The sequence below is a fragment of the Hyperolius riggenbachi genome, chromosome 2 (genome assembly GCF_040937935.1).
Source record: "Hyperolius riggenbachi isolate aHypRig1 chromosome 2, aHypRig1.pri, whole genome shotgun sequence".
Classification (NCBI taxonomy): domain Eukaryota; kingdom Metazoa; phylum Chordata; class Amphibia; order Anura; family Hyperoliidae; genus Hyperolius; species Hyperolius riggenbachi.
In genome coordinates this window covers 216127571-216142868 of record NC_090647.1, presented here as the reverse complement: position 1 = coordinate 216142868, position 15298 = coordinate 216127571, and the positions used below count along the sequence as shown (strand labels likewise).

General features: G+C 43.6%; 1 protein-coding gene across 2 annotated transcripts in view; it reads left to right on the top strand.

Annotated features, from left to right (window-relative positions):
- The window catches only part of NIPA2 (NIPA magnesium transporter 2), a 31943-nt gene extending 17036 nt beyond the window's left edge, over positions 1-14907 (top strand). For both annotated transcript variants that reach the window (XM_068268130.1, XM_068268131.1), the window contains exons 3-6: positions 5488-5544; positions 7210-7300; positions 9323-9483; positions 11780-14907. In XM_068268130.1, coding sequence (XP_068124231.1) covers positions 5488-5544; positions 7210-7300; positions 9323-9483; positions 11780-12417 — 947 coding nt within the window. In that variant the 3' untranslated portion in view covers positions 12418-14907. The remainder of the gene's footprint in view (positions 1-5487; positions 5545-7209; positions 7301-9322; positions 9484-11779) is intronic.
- Positions 14908-15298: the final 391 nt, after the last annotated feature.

Below are 15298 nucleotides of genomic sequence, written 5' to 3'. Positions count from 1 at the left end.
TTGCTCTAATCTGAAATCTGGGCAGAAGGTTTGTGGGGAATGGTGTGTGTGTGTGTGTGTGTGTGTGTGTGTGTGTGTGTGTGTGTGTGTGTGTGTGTGTGTGTGTGTGTGTGTGTGTGTGTGTTCTACCACCCATATGGGGGAGGGGGGTTGTTGAATTCTGGAGCAGGAGGGGTGTCCCGTGGGTTGATGCTGCACCTCGGCTCAAACTGACCATGTTTCATCCAGAAACTGTCACTGGTGTGCTCCTCTAGATGGGAAGGCAGTGTCGTAGTGTTCTGTACCTGCTTACAATGATGCACGTTTGACACTCTTGAGGGCCACAGAAAATGGCAAGGAGGGTCGCATTCAGCCTGGGGGCCTTAAGTTTGACACCTGTGATTTACAATATCTCAAGCATATGCTGTACGATTCTACTGCAGATTGCCAACATTTTAAATCTCTTATGTTTCCTCTCTGACTTGCCTAGCTGTAAATCATTGGACTGTATTTTTCCTGTGGCGAGTGATTCCATGAAACCAGGAGGTCACTTCCTAGAACTTGGACTTTACTCCATCTTCCATATCTGACCTTTTATGCTCCCATCCCTCAGTGCAAAGTGCATATCTTATCTGGCCAGAAGTTGACATCAACATTACAGGTTACAGTGCTGAAGTTCAGAATTCAGCACAATGAGAACCCTGTAGTGGTGGTTAGGTATATGGTAGAATTTCTCAGAGCCTGCTTGTAACAGTATAGAATTGTTTTACTACTTATTCTAGTGCTGGTTTACAGTACTTAGTAGAGGAAGACAGTTTGCAACAAAGAATAGAAGAGCTCTGTGTGCTGATCACTGCTCCTTATAAAGGTAAGCACAGATGTGCTGATCACTGCTCCATATCGGGGTAAGCACAGATGTCCTAATCACTGCTCCTCATCAGGGTAAGCGCAGATGTGCTGATCACTGCTCCTTATTGGGGTAAGCACAGATGTCCTGATCACTGCTCCTCATCGGGATAAGCACAGTTGTCCTGATCACTGCTCCTCATCGGGGTAAGCACAAATGTGCTGATCACTGCTCCTCATCGGGATAAGCACAGATGTGCTGATCACTGCTCCTCATCGGGGTAAGCACAGATGTCCTGATCACTGCTCCTTATCAGGGTAAGCACAGATGTGCTGATCACTGCTCCTTATCGGGGTAAGCACAGATGTCCTGATCACTGCTCCTCATCGGGGTTAGCACAGATGTCCTGATCACTGCTCCTCATCGGGGTAAGCACAGATGTCCTGATCACTGCTCCTCATCGGGGTAAGCACAGATGTCCTGATCACTGCTCCTCATCGGGGTTAGCACAGATGTCCTGATCACTGCTCCTCATTGGGGTAAGCACAGATGTGCTGACCACTGCTCCTCATTGGGGTAAGCACAGATGTGCTGATCACTGCTCCTCATTGGGGTAAGCACAGATGTGCTGATCACTGCTCCTCATCGGGGTAAGCACAGATGTGCTGACCACTGCTCCTCATTGGGGTAAGCACAGATGTGCTGACCACTGCTCCTCATTGGGGTAAGCACAGATGTGCTGACCACGGCTCCTCATTGGGGTAAGCACAGATGTGCTGACCACGGCTCCTCATTGGGGTAAGCACAGATGTGCTGACCACGGCTCCTCATTGGGGTAAGCACAGATGTGCTGACCACGGCTCCTCATTGGGGTAAGCACAGATGTGCTGACCACTGCTCCTCATTGGGGTAAGCACAGATGTGCTGACCACTGCTCCTCATTGGGGTAAGCACAGATGTACTGCTCCTCATTGGGGTAAGCACAGATGTGCTGACCACGGCTCCTCATTGGGGTAAGCACAGATGTGCTGACCACGGCTCCTCATTGGGGTAAGCACAGATGTGCTGACCACGGCTCCTCATTGGGGTAAGCACAGATGTGCTGACCACGGCTCCTCATTGGGGTAAGCACAGATGTGCTGACCACGGCTCCTCATTGGGGTAAGCACAGATGTGCTGACCACTGCTCCTCATTGGGGTAAGCACAGATGTGCTGACCACTGCTCCTCATCGGGGTAAGCACAGATGTCCTGATCACTGCTCCTCATTGGGGTAAGCACAGATGTGCTGACCACTGCTCCTCATCGGGGTAAGCACAGATGTGCTGACCACTGCTCCTCATTGGGGTAAGCACAGATGTGCTGACCACTGCTCCTCATCGGGGTAAGCACAGATGTGCTGACCACTGCTCCTCATTGGGGTAAGCACAGATGTGCTGACCACTGCTCCTCATTGGGGTAAGCACAGATGTGCTGACCACTGCTCCTCATTGGGGTAAGCACAGATGTGCTGACCACTGCTCCTCATTGGGGTAAGCACAGATGTGCTGACCTCTGCTCCTCATTGGGGTAAGCACAGATGTGCTGACCACTGCTCCTCATTGGGGTAAGCACAGATGTGCTGACCACTGCTCCTCATTGGGGTAAGCACAGATGTGCTGACCACTGCTCTGTATCGGGGTAAGCACAGATGTGCTGACCACTGCTCTGTATCGGGGTAAGCACAGATGTGCTGACCACTGCTCTGTATCGGGGTAAGCACAGAGTAAGAGCTGATTCACACTTGAGTGCTTTTCAGCACTTTGCTGATCCCGGCGATCAGCAAAGTGCTGAAAAGCACTCAAGTATCAGCAAAGCGCTGCTGCTAATGTATCCCAATGGGATAATTTTCACTGCAGCTTTGCGATTTGCATAAATCGCAAATGCTGTGCATGCAATGCTTTGGGGTCGAATGTGTGGTAATTCTCGTTCTATTGAGTGACACGCGTCTGTACAGGCTGGCCAGCGATGTAACCCTAGGGGATAAGGTCCTCATCCCCGACGGGCGACATAAAATCAAGAGGTGTACGCACCTTTAAAATGGTGAGTACGTTGCATTATTCATCAGGTCCACATTTTTAGACAGTTTAAGCACACGCACGTATAAGTACACTGTTGCTTTAACTGCTTCCAGACCACGCTGATTGAAATCTACGCCCTGTTTTGCACCGGTTATCTCTGCCAGGGTGTAGATTTCAATCCTCCCCACCACATGCTTCTGCCTATCGCGCCGCTCTCTCACCTCTGCATCCCCCTCGCTCTGCTGTTGGTATGATAGCAGAGTTTCCTGAGCCGGACAGGAGCGATTTCATTGGCTTCTGACCCCGTGATCATTGTGAGCCAATCAAATTGACTCCCATTGATGAGAGGGTCAGGAGCCAATGAAATCTGCTTCTGACCAGTTCAGGGAGCTCTGCCGTCATAACGATGGCAGAGCAAGAGTACTACAGCGACGGGACATCGGAGGGTCAGTGCGGCGTGGCGACGGTAAGTGCCGTTTGTTTTGTTTTTTTAAAAACCAGCAGTCACTGGTCCTAAAGGGGCCAGGGAGTACTGGAACGGAAGGGGTTAAATACCTCTGTTTCCAAGAAGTGACTGCAGTCATGTGACCACTGCTGTCTGTTTCAGTACTCTCACCCACTGTTAAAGGACAATTGTAGTGATCAAATGTATACAGTATATGGAGGCTGCCATATTTATTTACTTGCAGCAGATCAGGTGTTTCTGACAATATTCACTGCATGCTTGTTTCTGATGTGATTCAATCACAGCAGTGTTTGAGTCAGATAGAGCAGTAGGGCTGCCAGGCAACTGGTATTGATTAAGAGGAAATAAAAAAACTCTCACTACAGTTATCCTTTTATATAGCCAAATATATAAACCACTTGCTGTGGCAGATACCCACTCTGCTTCATGGTTACCACTCCAGAATCCTCCAGCTTTCAATATGGAAATCTCACAATGTCGCGTTAGAGGGAGAAACTTTCAGTAGTGTCCAAGGGATAATTGGGGGGGGGGGGGGGGGGGGGGGGGGGGGTCTGCCTCAAAACTTCAGATACCAGGGAATTGGAAATAGGTCAGCAGGGCTGCCAGGCAAAACTAGTATTGTTAAATAGGAAATAAATATGGCAGCCTCCATATTCTTCTCACTTGTTGTTTTTGTTTGTTGTTCTTTAAAATCCCATCCTGTCTGCTGTACAGAGTAGATCCTTGCAAGTCAGGGTTAATCTAATGCTGTGGCAGATGTGCATAGGGTGTGTTAAAATCAGCAGTCTTCAGTCAATTAAATGCCTATTAAATGAATTAACACTCTGCTGAGATCAGCACCCACAAAGCACAGCCCTGTGGCCAAGCAACCCAATGGTGGGTTTAAAGAGCAACTCTTGTGTGAGAACTATAATAGCAACCATTGCTTTCCTCCTCCTAACGAGCCTAGTCACCTGGCTGAATGCTGATTACACGTGGTCAGTGAGATGCTGATCATTTCTGCTTGCATAGAAACGCAATTTAAATTGCTTCCAGCTCAACGGCCATTCACACTACAGCGATTAGCGGGTGATTCCTGCTAATCGCCAAAGCGCCCGCACTTTTTAAAGTGCTAGTGCAATGGTAAATAAACATGGCAGTGATCTCGCTGCCGCGATTGTCACGTGTTGCATGCTGCATTTTGCCGCGATTCTTGAGCGATCGCGGTACAGGGTTTAATAAAGCGCTGATCCTGATTATTGGGAATCGCGAAGGTGGTCAGTGATTTTTCACTGCGCAAATCACTGTAAATTCACTTACACAAAACGTTAGCGCCAAGCTTCTAACTGCCAAAAAGTGTGCAGGGAGGCCAGCTGACATCTTTGTATAAATCCTTTTCAGGAAGTGTCTTTATAAAGAATAAAGGCCATGCTGAAAATCCCCCATGAAGAGACTAGTCCAAAACCTGTTGGTTCTGTCAGATTTCTACTGACTACTGTAAGTGACGGGAACATAGGAAAAAAGTAATCTATAGCTCATTTTACTCCAGAAGAAATATACTTCTTATTTGTATGTGTTTACATGTATTTTACATTTTACAGTTTTCCGTGATAGTGGTCCTTTAAAGCTGCGTCAGTAAAAATTGTCAGGATGTACATTTGATTGGCCCAATTCCAAGATGCGTGCAATTTGCATGCTGGTTTGAATTCTTAGTATCCCCTTGACCAACTGTAATGCAGATCCTCTTACTATAAATACCGTCTCATGTGCTCACCAATAGCAGTTATGCAAAGACTTATCATAAATGATCTGCATACTTGCTTCAGGAGAATGCTTTGGATATGTAGCCAAATCAGCATGACATCAATAAAAACTTGCAATTTTTAGACGTTCAGCAATAGACATTACTACATTTCTCTCATGACAGATTTTCCTTATGTCACCATGACTCGGATCTGCAGTATCTGAGCCTTCTGAAAAATGTAGGACAGTGCTAATATAGCAAGATTTATAGTTTACGCCTTTGTTTGCAACAACAAAAAACCCAAAGGAATGTGTTTTGGCATTGTAGAAATGTTTATTCTTGAAGTTTTGGTGTGTGTGTCCCCCCCCCCCCCCCCCATTATCTTATCCTTCTTGTTTTTTTTTCTTTTGTAGGTCAAGGAGGTCATGCATATCTTAAAGAAGGGTTATGGTGGGCTGGACTTCTCTCAAGTATGTATTTTTAATTGTTTTATTCCCCTACATAAACTAAAGAACCTGATTGGTTGCTACTAGGTACAAAAGCAAACCTGTCACATTTTAGAAAGAAAAAAGGTTACAAACTCTACCTCGGCAGAGTAAGGCTTCTGGATCCAGAGGCTTTCCCCGTCTCCCTCCACGTTGCCTGTTGCTTCCCTCTACTTGGGTAAATACCCATTTGTGGCACTTTTTTCATTACTGGTACACTTAAACATTGCTGTTTTACTCTGCTTCATTACACGATTCTCGTCTATAAAGAAATATATATATATATTTGTAAAGAAGAGATGGTTGAGTTACAGATTTACCATTTTTCTTTTGCCCTTTTGAAAAAATCCTAAAATTGCCATATTTATAAAGAGACAGTCTACCGTAATTTATTTGTTTTTTTTCCCATGTTTAGTGACTTACCGTGATTATCTTAAATTGGCAATCCATTCACTTTAGTGAAGCCTTGGATAGTAATTGTGTTGTAAAGCTTTTATTGAAACTTTTTTAAACAAGAGCTCATGCCATTTACAGGTGTATGCAAATTTCCCAAAACCACTCCCAACAAATAAGAACAATCAACTTTACAACCGAATAGATGGAACAGCAGAGTAGTCAGTTTTACTGTAAATTCAGGTCTTTGGCCCAGAGGACTACAATGTTTTTTTCTGGGACATGCAGCATAAAATGACAAACAATACCTGACCTCACCAGCTTTGGGTCCAGGTGAAAGGTTGAGAGGTGACAGCTCACCTGTGTGCGGTCGGCGGGTGTCTCTGTTCATCTGTGTCTAGAAATTAGCAGCAAACAGAACTAGCTAATAGCTGAAGTGAAAAGAAGAGGAGAATAAAATAAAGAAAAGAGGTAGTCCTACAACCTGGATAACAAAGGATCTTCTATAGGAGGGTGATCCCACATATTTAGAAACTTACTATGAATATCCCTTAATATACTTGTCAGTCTTCATAATCATTCAACTCTTAACTTCATCACTTCATCAATCTATCAAGTGCTTTTTCCAATTCTTTGCAGTGGTCATGGTAGCGGCAAGCAACACCAGGGTAGCTAGTTTGTTCTGTTTTTCTGCAAGTTCATACATTTTCTTATAAAGTAAGGGTTACTGTGTATAGTGACTGTGAAAAGGGGATTTAAAAACATATTGACCTTGTTCCAGTACCTAATCAGACAAGAACGGGATCACCAAATATGGAGCATGTCCCCCCTGACTATAGCTTGTAAAACCGTATGGACTGGCACCCATGTGACGCTTGTCCAACCTGACTGGAGTTGGTGCTTTGTGTGCTGCCTCAACTTTATGTAACTTATTGGAACATTTAATAATCCTGCTCCATATGCTTATCCAATTGTCCTTACTTTCAGGGCTAGCCAAGTCCGTTTTACATTTATATGCATAGGTGTGCTGGGGCAAGGTACCAGGGTGCATCAAAAGGAAATAAATATTACAAATTAGTGCCTTAGGATTGGGCTGATGAAGACAACACTTTCAAAAGAAGCCTACCCATCTCTGATGAGCAAATATTTAATTGTCATTGTATTTGTTATTATTCATTTATGTCAAGTTTGCTTGTTACAATAATTATTTTCCATGAGTATCTGCATTATATTCTGAAAATTCTCATCTCTTTTCAGTGGGAGCTGGAGAAGTTGCAAACTTTGCTGCATATGCCTTTGCACCAGCCACTCTTGTGACGCCCTTAGGAGCTCTAAGTGTGCTAGTGAGGTACTAAGCATGCTTTTGAAACCTTACATTTTAGCGAACTGTTAGTTTATGAATGATCCATGCTGCAGGGCTGCCTTGCACTATTGGATCAACCATTGTAGTTACTAAAGCTTTGCTTCATATTTCATATAAGGTGGTGTTCATTAAATGAAAGTTTTCTTCTTGTAGTCAGCAATAGTGATGAGCAAATAAGACTCTGTTTTGTAAAAATCCATTGCTATCAGTGGAGCATTAAAATAAAAAGAATTTGTGTAACGTTGCAAAAATTACAAAGTAAATTTGCATAGTATTTTTTCTCCAACTGATATTTTTGTCATAAAGAATTTAGCGAATTTCATTGCCTCACCATTAATAAAACAATTCTAAATCTGAATGGCTGAAAGTATTATAGATTATGGAATTCCAGTGCAGTCTGTATACAATATATTTCTACTTATTCCAGTCTGAGACAAAAACAAACAAACAAAAAAAAGTAGCCCTACTGATAGTCACGCAGAAAGCATCTGTACAATTTTCCTAGAACATTGTTCAGCAATGATGAGTCGCCAAATAATTGTGTTATTAGTAAACGAGCAGAAATGTTTTTATATTGTTCTTCCCTCCGTGGACAGTGTCTACTAGTTCACTGCTTGTTATCTCCACTCTTCACTGTCTAATGATTTATTTTTCAGGAGACATGTCATGAATTAGGATATTTCTTTAAGGACTCTATTACACTATATGCGGTCCGTAGCTTTGCCAAAAACTGACGCATCCTGTCACAGAAGTAGGGCTAGCCCTATGGTGCTATCGCACTGAATACGGTGGTGTTGCAGTGGGTCCTGTCGTGGCATCACAAGTTGAATTTGTGGTGACGTCATAACCCTGGAAGTGCCTCACTGATTTGGTCGTACCGTGACTATAATGAGCAGTTGTGACTTGTTCGGTGTGATCATAACTGATCGAGTTTAATAGAAAAAAAATCTGCCTTTATCAAAACCCCTTTGAAGGGAAATTGAAGAAATCTGGTGCAGGAATGGAACAGCTGCACTTATAAACGTTTGATTGTAGCATTTGTATTGTGACCAGATTTTCCGTGCACTGGGTTTGATCATTTTATCCTATGTTCTATCTTCTGGGGGAAAAAATGTATGTTACATGAGACAGAATCCAACTGAGCAATTATGGCTCAGTTAGGCAGTAGCTGATAGCTGTCAATTACACCTGCCCTTGTAATAGTGGCTGAGTTGCCCACCTGAACTAGTGCTCACTTTTCCAGCCTCCACACAGATTATTTAGTAGTCCTTTGCAGTAGCCACTGGTTCTCATATATTGAACATTAAGAGCGAAACAGAGGTTTGATTACTGTATATACACTGTATATGTAATATATGTGTGTGTGTATTCCATCTGGGATTCCTCATATCCATGGAACTTAAAGAGAGTCTGAAGCCAGATAAAAAATGGCTTTTTAGCTTATATTCAGCAGGGGCATGTTTGCCCCTGTTAAAACGCCGCTATCCCGCGGCATAACGAGGAGTCTTTAGTCCCTAAATCCCCCCTGCTACCTCCAGGGAGCGCTTTCGTGTGAGGCAGGGCTATGAGCTGCAGCCCTGCCTCACACGCGTCTATCAGCGGTGGATCTCTGCCTCTCCCCCGCCCCTCTCAGTCTGCCTTCGCTGAGAGGGGCGGGGAGAGGCGGAGATCCGCCGCTGACAGTCGTGTGTGAGGCAGGGCTGCAGCTCATAGCCCTGCCTCACACGGAAGCGTACAGGGGCAGCAAAATTGCAGGGGAAATTTGGGGGGTAAAAGACCCCTTGTTATGCCGCGAGATAGCGGCGTTTTAGCAGGGGCAAACATGCCCCTGCTGAATATAAGATAAAAAGCCATTTTTTATCTGGCTTCAGACTCTCTTTAAGCTGAGTATTTTTGTAGATAACTGTAGGCATTGCAAGGTACCAGACAGTATTAGTAGGTTGGTCATGTTTTGTGGTGCTATAGGATTCTTCAAGGCCTGTTACGACTGTTGATATTTCTTTTTAGCGCCATCTTGTCTTCATACTTTTTAAATGAGAAGCTAAATCTCCATGGAAAGATTGGGTGTTTGCTGAGCATCCTCGGGTCAACTGTGATGGTCATCCATGCACCTCAGGAAGAGGAGATTGAGAGTTTAAATGAAATGTCAATCAAGCTAGCAGATCCAGGTAACCTACCTATTGAAAGCACTGAACTGAATTTTAGCATTGTTTTGAAAGGTAACTGGATAATCTATGCTAAAATAGGTAAATTGCGAACCCACCAAGGCTTCTCATTATTCCCGATATTGTTCATACTTGGCTATGGTAATTCGGAGCACTGACTATAGGGATGGTAGAATTGGCAGAAGTTTATTAGACAGCCTGATCTGGACTATCACCCAAAATTATACACCATTAACCCATTTATATGGAGTCATGGAAGACTTCTCCCTGATTTTGAGGGTGCGAGTTGTGTGGATAGTATTCCTATATGCTTTTATCTCTGAAACCATTTGCCTAAATTTGATGCACCCACCAGATAGTATAATGCCTAAAATACCCACTCATTGGCATTCATTCCATGTGGCTGGTAAGTGGTGCTTAGTCATGCTGCACTGCTACAGCTTGGTCTTGTTGTATAGAGGGGGAGGACCACAAGCAGCACATGAGCAGGCAACCCCCAAACAATAGTATTCCTTTGAGTCAGTCACCCAGTGATCTAGTATGGCGTGAGATGCCTGTACTGATTGCTAAAATTCTGTACGAGATGATCAAGATTATTTCTTAGTAGGGATGGGACGAATCCACAATTTCTCCGAATCCGGATCCGAATCTAAAAAGGTTCTCGAATATCTCGAACCTTTCAAATCCCAAATCTAACGAATCCTGCACATAAAAATTGTGCGATCCATGGTATAGTTGCCCGCAGTATAGGTACCCAGGCATAGGTAGCGAGGTAAAGGTGCCTTCAGTATAGCTAGCTAGGTATGGGTGCCTTCAATATTGGTAGCTTTCAGTATAGGTAGCAGGGTATATGTGCTTTCAGTATAGGTAGAAAGGTATATGGGCCTTCAGTATAGGTAGCAGGGTATATGGGCCTTCAGTATAGGTAGCAGGGTATATGGGCCTTCAGTATAGGTAGCAGGGTATATGGGCCTTCAGTATAGGTAGCAGGGTATATGGGCCTTCAGTATAGGTAGCAGGGTATATGGGCCTTCAGTATAGGTAGCAGGGCATATGGGCCTTCAGTATAGGTAGCAGGGTATATGGGCCTTCAGTATAGGTAGCAGGGTATATGGGCCTTCAGTATCGGTAGCAAGGTACATGTGCCTTCAGTATCGGTAGCAAGGTATAGGGGCCTTCAGTATAGGTAGCAGGGTATATGTGCCTTCAGTATAGGTAGCAGGGTATATGTGCCTTCAGTATAGGTAGGTAGCTAGGTATAGGGGCCTTCAGTATAGGTAGTAAGGTACATGTGCCTTCAGTGTAGGTAGGTAGGTAGGTAGGTAGGTAAAGGGACCTTCAGTATAGGTAGCAGGGTATAGGGCCTTAAGTATAGGTAGGTATGTAGGTAGGTAGGCGAGCGGAGGAGGCGCGGGGGGGTCGGAGGAGGACGAGTGCGAGCGGCGGATGTGCGGCGATGCGGCGTCGGGATTCGGCGGATTCACATAGTGGAAAATGGCGTCGGGATTCGAATCCACGAATCTCGAATATTTCCTAATATTCGAGGGATTCGTGGATTCGCCGGATTCGTCGTCCCACCCCTATTTCTTAGTTAATGAAAATCTAGCCTCTGTACGTAGTTTTAGTCTTTCTGCATGGTTGCTTTATTTCTGTATTTCTCATTTTTTGCAGAACCATATATAGATAGCAGAAACAAAAAGCAGTTGTTGAGTTCCTGACCAAAGAAGCATGTACCTCTGCCGACCTCCACAATACATGAGTAATTTTACAAGATAGGTGAAAATGTTAGAGAAGACAAAACTAGGTGTTTGAATCCGGGTTCCCTAATTCGGAAACCTAGATTACGCAACATACCACACTTTAGTACCTCAGCTAGTGGACAGGGTCACGGAGTTGCTGGAAGGAGGAAGTATTAGTCTCGTGAAGCATGGCATAGACCGCATGTGAATGACCTCTCCACAAGCTGTGGTACTGAAGTGTGGTGTTCGGCATAACCTGGGTTTCCCAGTTCAAACACTAAATACTTGTATTGAAGGCAATTAGCATAGTGGAAGGCCAATGACGGCAGTCACCATAAACACATGTCATTCTTTGGTCAAGAGCTCTATGATAATGCTTTGTTTCTGATTTATAAATCTACTGTTATATCCAGAACTACAGGGCTACTTTGTCAGTCATCTGGTGACTACTTTATTTGGTGGTGTAAAAAATCACATATGCTTTAATAATTTGAGACAATTGCAAATTGTGAGCAAGGGAAAGACCACACTTGTAACTTGTGCTTTTCTTTCTTCTCCAGGCTTTGTGCTTTTTGCGACAGCAGTTGTAATTGTCTCCCTGATCCTCATCTTTGTGGTTGGACCAACCCATGGGCAGTCCAACATATTGGTGTATATATCAATCTGCTCTGTCATTGGAGCCCTCTCTGTCTCCTGCGTCAAAGGATTAGGCATTGCTATTAAGGGACTCTTTGCTGGAGAGGCTGTTCTGAAGAATCCCCTGTCCTGGATCCTGCTGGTCAGCCTTATAATCTGCGTAAGCACCCAGATAAACTATTTAAACCGAGCTTTGGATATATTTAACACCTCCCTAGTGACTCCTATTTACTATGTATTCTTTACCACTTCAGTGCTTACATGTTCTGCCATTCTGTTCAAAGAATGGCAACATATGTCTGCGAATGACATGATCGGCACCTTCAGTGGCTTTTTAACCATTATTGTTGGCATCTTTTTATTGCATGCCTTCAAAGATGTTTCTTTTACCTTATCCAACCTGCCCATATCCATAAGGAAAGACGAACGAATCGCAAATGGAAACTTGTCCAGCAATCTGTATGAGCACCTGAATGGGGATGAGGAGAGCCTGCTGCGTAATAGTGAAGTACAAACAGACAGCACTGCTTCTCGGCGCAATGGAAGTCTCTCCAGCTTTTAAATGGAATTCTTTCATTTTCTTTGGCAAACCACATACTTGATCTCAAACTCTCCTGTTGGCTCACGGAGTGACTACGTATTTTAATTGCCTTTTTACGTTCTGGTTGATAACATTGAACACGAATGCCTTGTGGGTATGTGTGACACCATTCTGCAGCACCTTGTACTCCAGACCAGTAGGCATAAAGGATACCCAAACTGAGAGGGAGATGGAGGCTGCCATATTTGTGTCCTTTAAACCATATCTTTTGCCTGGCTATCCTGATTGATCCTCTGCGGCCTCATTTACACTGGAGCGTTTTACTAGGGATTTCAGCTTCTCTGTAAATTGCTAGCACTTGGAAAAGTGAGATGGCAATGCAAATGAATGGTGCTGTTCACACTGTAGCGATTGCCAGCCATTTGCTGAAATTGAAAACTTGGTGCATGCAGCATTTTTAGCGATTTTGGAGCAACTGCATTTCAATGTTAAGGAATCACAAAATAACTTTCCTGTACACTCACAGGAAAATTGCCTTGCAAAATGCTAGTGATTTTGCGATTCTCAGTGTGAATGGGGCCTAATACTTTCAGCCATAGACCCTGAGCAAGCATTCAAATCAGGCGTTTGTTTGGAATAGCCACATGCTTGTTTCAGATGTGTGATCCAGATACTACTGCAGTCAGAGATTAGCAGGACTGCCAGACAACTAGTATTGTTTAAAAAGAAATAAATGTGGCAGCCTCCATACCCCTCTCCCTTCAGGTGTACTTTAAGTAAATGATAAATGGGCAATGTGCCCATATTTACTCTAAAACAAATTCAAGGAAAGAAAACACAGCACAATGGAAACAGACATTGTGTAGCATGGCTATGAGATGTAATGCTATCTATGTGGCTGATGGTCCATCAGAAACCATTCTAGAACTGGTAACCAGGCCCAGGTCCTTACAGAGGATTCATATAACTGCAGAGTAACTAGAAACTGCCATGGAACCTGGGCACTAGAACTATCTTTATAATAGGAGACTCTACCTTATAAAGGGAAATTACCTGTAGTCATTTGCAGGCACCATGCAGGTTTCCTTGGTGGGAAATTTGGAAGGAGCAGAAAATGTAAACTAATGTTTTACATAAAAGGGCCAATTATTTACCAGTTACACAAATCTAAAGTCTGGGGACTGTGTTGCATTGTATTTATATTTGTTGCGGAGTCTGTAGGAGAGACTGGAATGTAGTCTTTGTGTAAGATATTTACACATTTTATTTGTTTTTAGATTTGTAAATGTAACAGTCAGCCCTTTTATGTAAACCTAATTTTATTTTAGGCTCCTTTAAATTCAGACTGCCCTTGTCCTCGCAGTTCAAGCTGCTTTTACTTAAAACACTTAGTGACAAATCTGTGAAAAGGTGTCCAGTATTAAACTGAACTTATAACTTGAGCTTGTTGCAGGTTTCCAGGTTTGGGGCTCATTTTAGAATTGAAGCACTTGGCAAGTGACTGAGCTACTGCTGTATGTATGTAGGCAGTGAAGACCGTTCCAACCATGCAGACTCACTAAGCAGTGAAACTGGTGGGTGAGGAAAGACCGCACAGGAACAATGTGTAAATGGAATGACAGCACCCACATTTGTGTCACACAAGGTTCATTTTATGTGCCATAGAGGCGTGTTTGATATAATTTGTGGGTGGGTTTACATACCTACTGCGGTCTTGTATGGTATTGTACTGTAGCTTGCCGTTTTGAAATATACTGCCAGCCCCTCTAAAGAAGCAAAAACAAACTTTAGGAGTCTGCAGGATTTCCTTTAAGTGATAAAAACAGACGTACATGCTGTGTTTTTATATTAAAACATATTTATACTTTTTCCAAAGTATCAGTTGCCATTTCAGTTTGGAGGTGTGAGCTGTTTGTGCAGTAATTATACTTGTATTATGCTTCCTTGGCAGTAAGTGAAGTAGTTTTTTTTGGACAGACCAGGCCGCTGTCCATATTTGTCTGGTGGCCTGTGACAATGAAATGACCATTAAGAGGCCCTGCCAGCTTGTTGCTCACCATGTCAACGTAAAAATTCCAGTTACTGACTTTCAGGGACCACAGTATGGAAATGAATAACACTCCACTGAAAAGCAAGGCACGTGCATTTCCCTTGCTTGTCCAGAAGAGGGCGTCTATCTGAAATGATTTTATTACCCTACAGAGACAATCCTTTTAACACTGGTTTTGATTGAGTGATGGTGTTTATTTGGCCTTATTCTGTTTTTTTTTTCTTCTTAATTTAAGCATGTAAAACTGTACATATTTTTTTTAGACTTAATAAGTTGCACTGATAACTTTTAATTGTACATACATAATAAATATGTGGCAACATTTCTGCTCTGAATGCTTTAAGATCTATATCTATAGTCCCATAGTATTTAGACTTGCTGCACTTGTACAAAAAAGGAACTTGGTAAGTAAGCAAAGTGTAAAACATAACTTATTTTGAAATAAAAGTTTTCTTTGCAGACTTGCTCCTCCACCTTGTTTTTCTGGAATGATGTGCTGTGGATGTGGCCTGGATAAGCACAGCTTACAGGACACCTGAAGGGAGAGGGATATGGAGGCTGACCTATAACCCACAGTAGTTATTTAGTTTTAAACAATACCAGTTTCCTGGCTGTCCTGCCGGTACGCTGTATCTAAAGGAAGCCATACATCTAGCGATGATGGGCAGATTCGACCAAGAGACAAATCTCTCTCTAAGCACACTCTGTTCTTCATATACACTCACCACATGGTTGCCTAGTAACACTACCGCTTGTGTGATGTCACACATGAGCCCTTACCAGGCAACCACGTGGGGCGCGCGTGTATGGAGAGCAACGTGCACCCGGAGGCTGCGGACCGGGGGGGGGGGG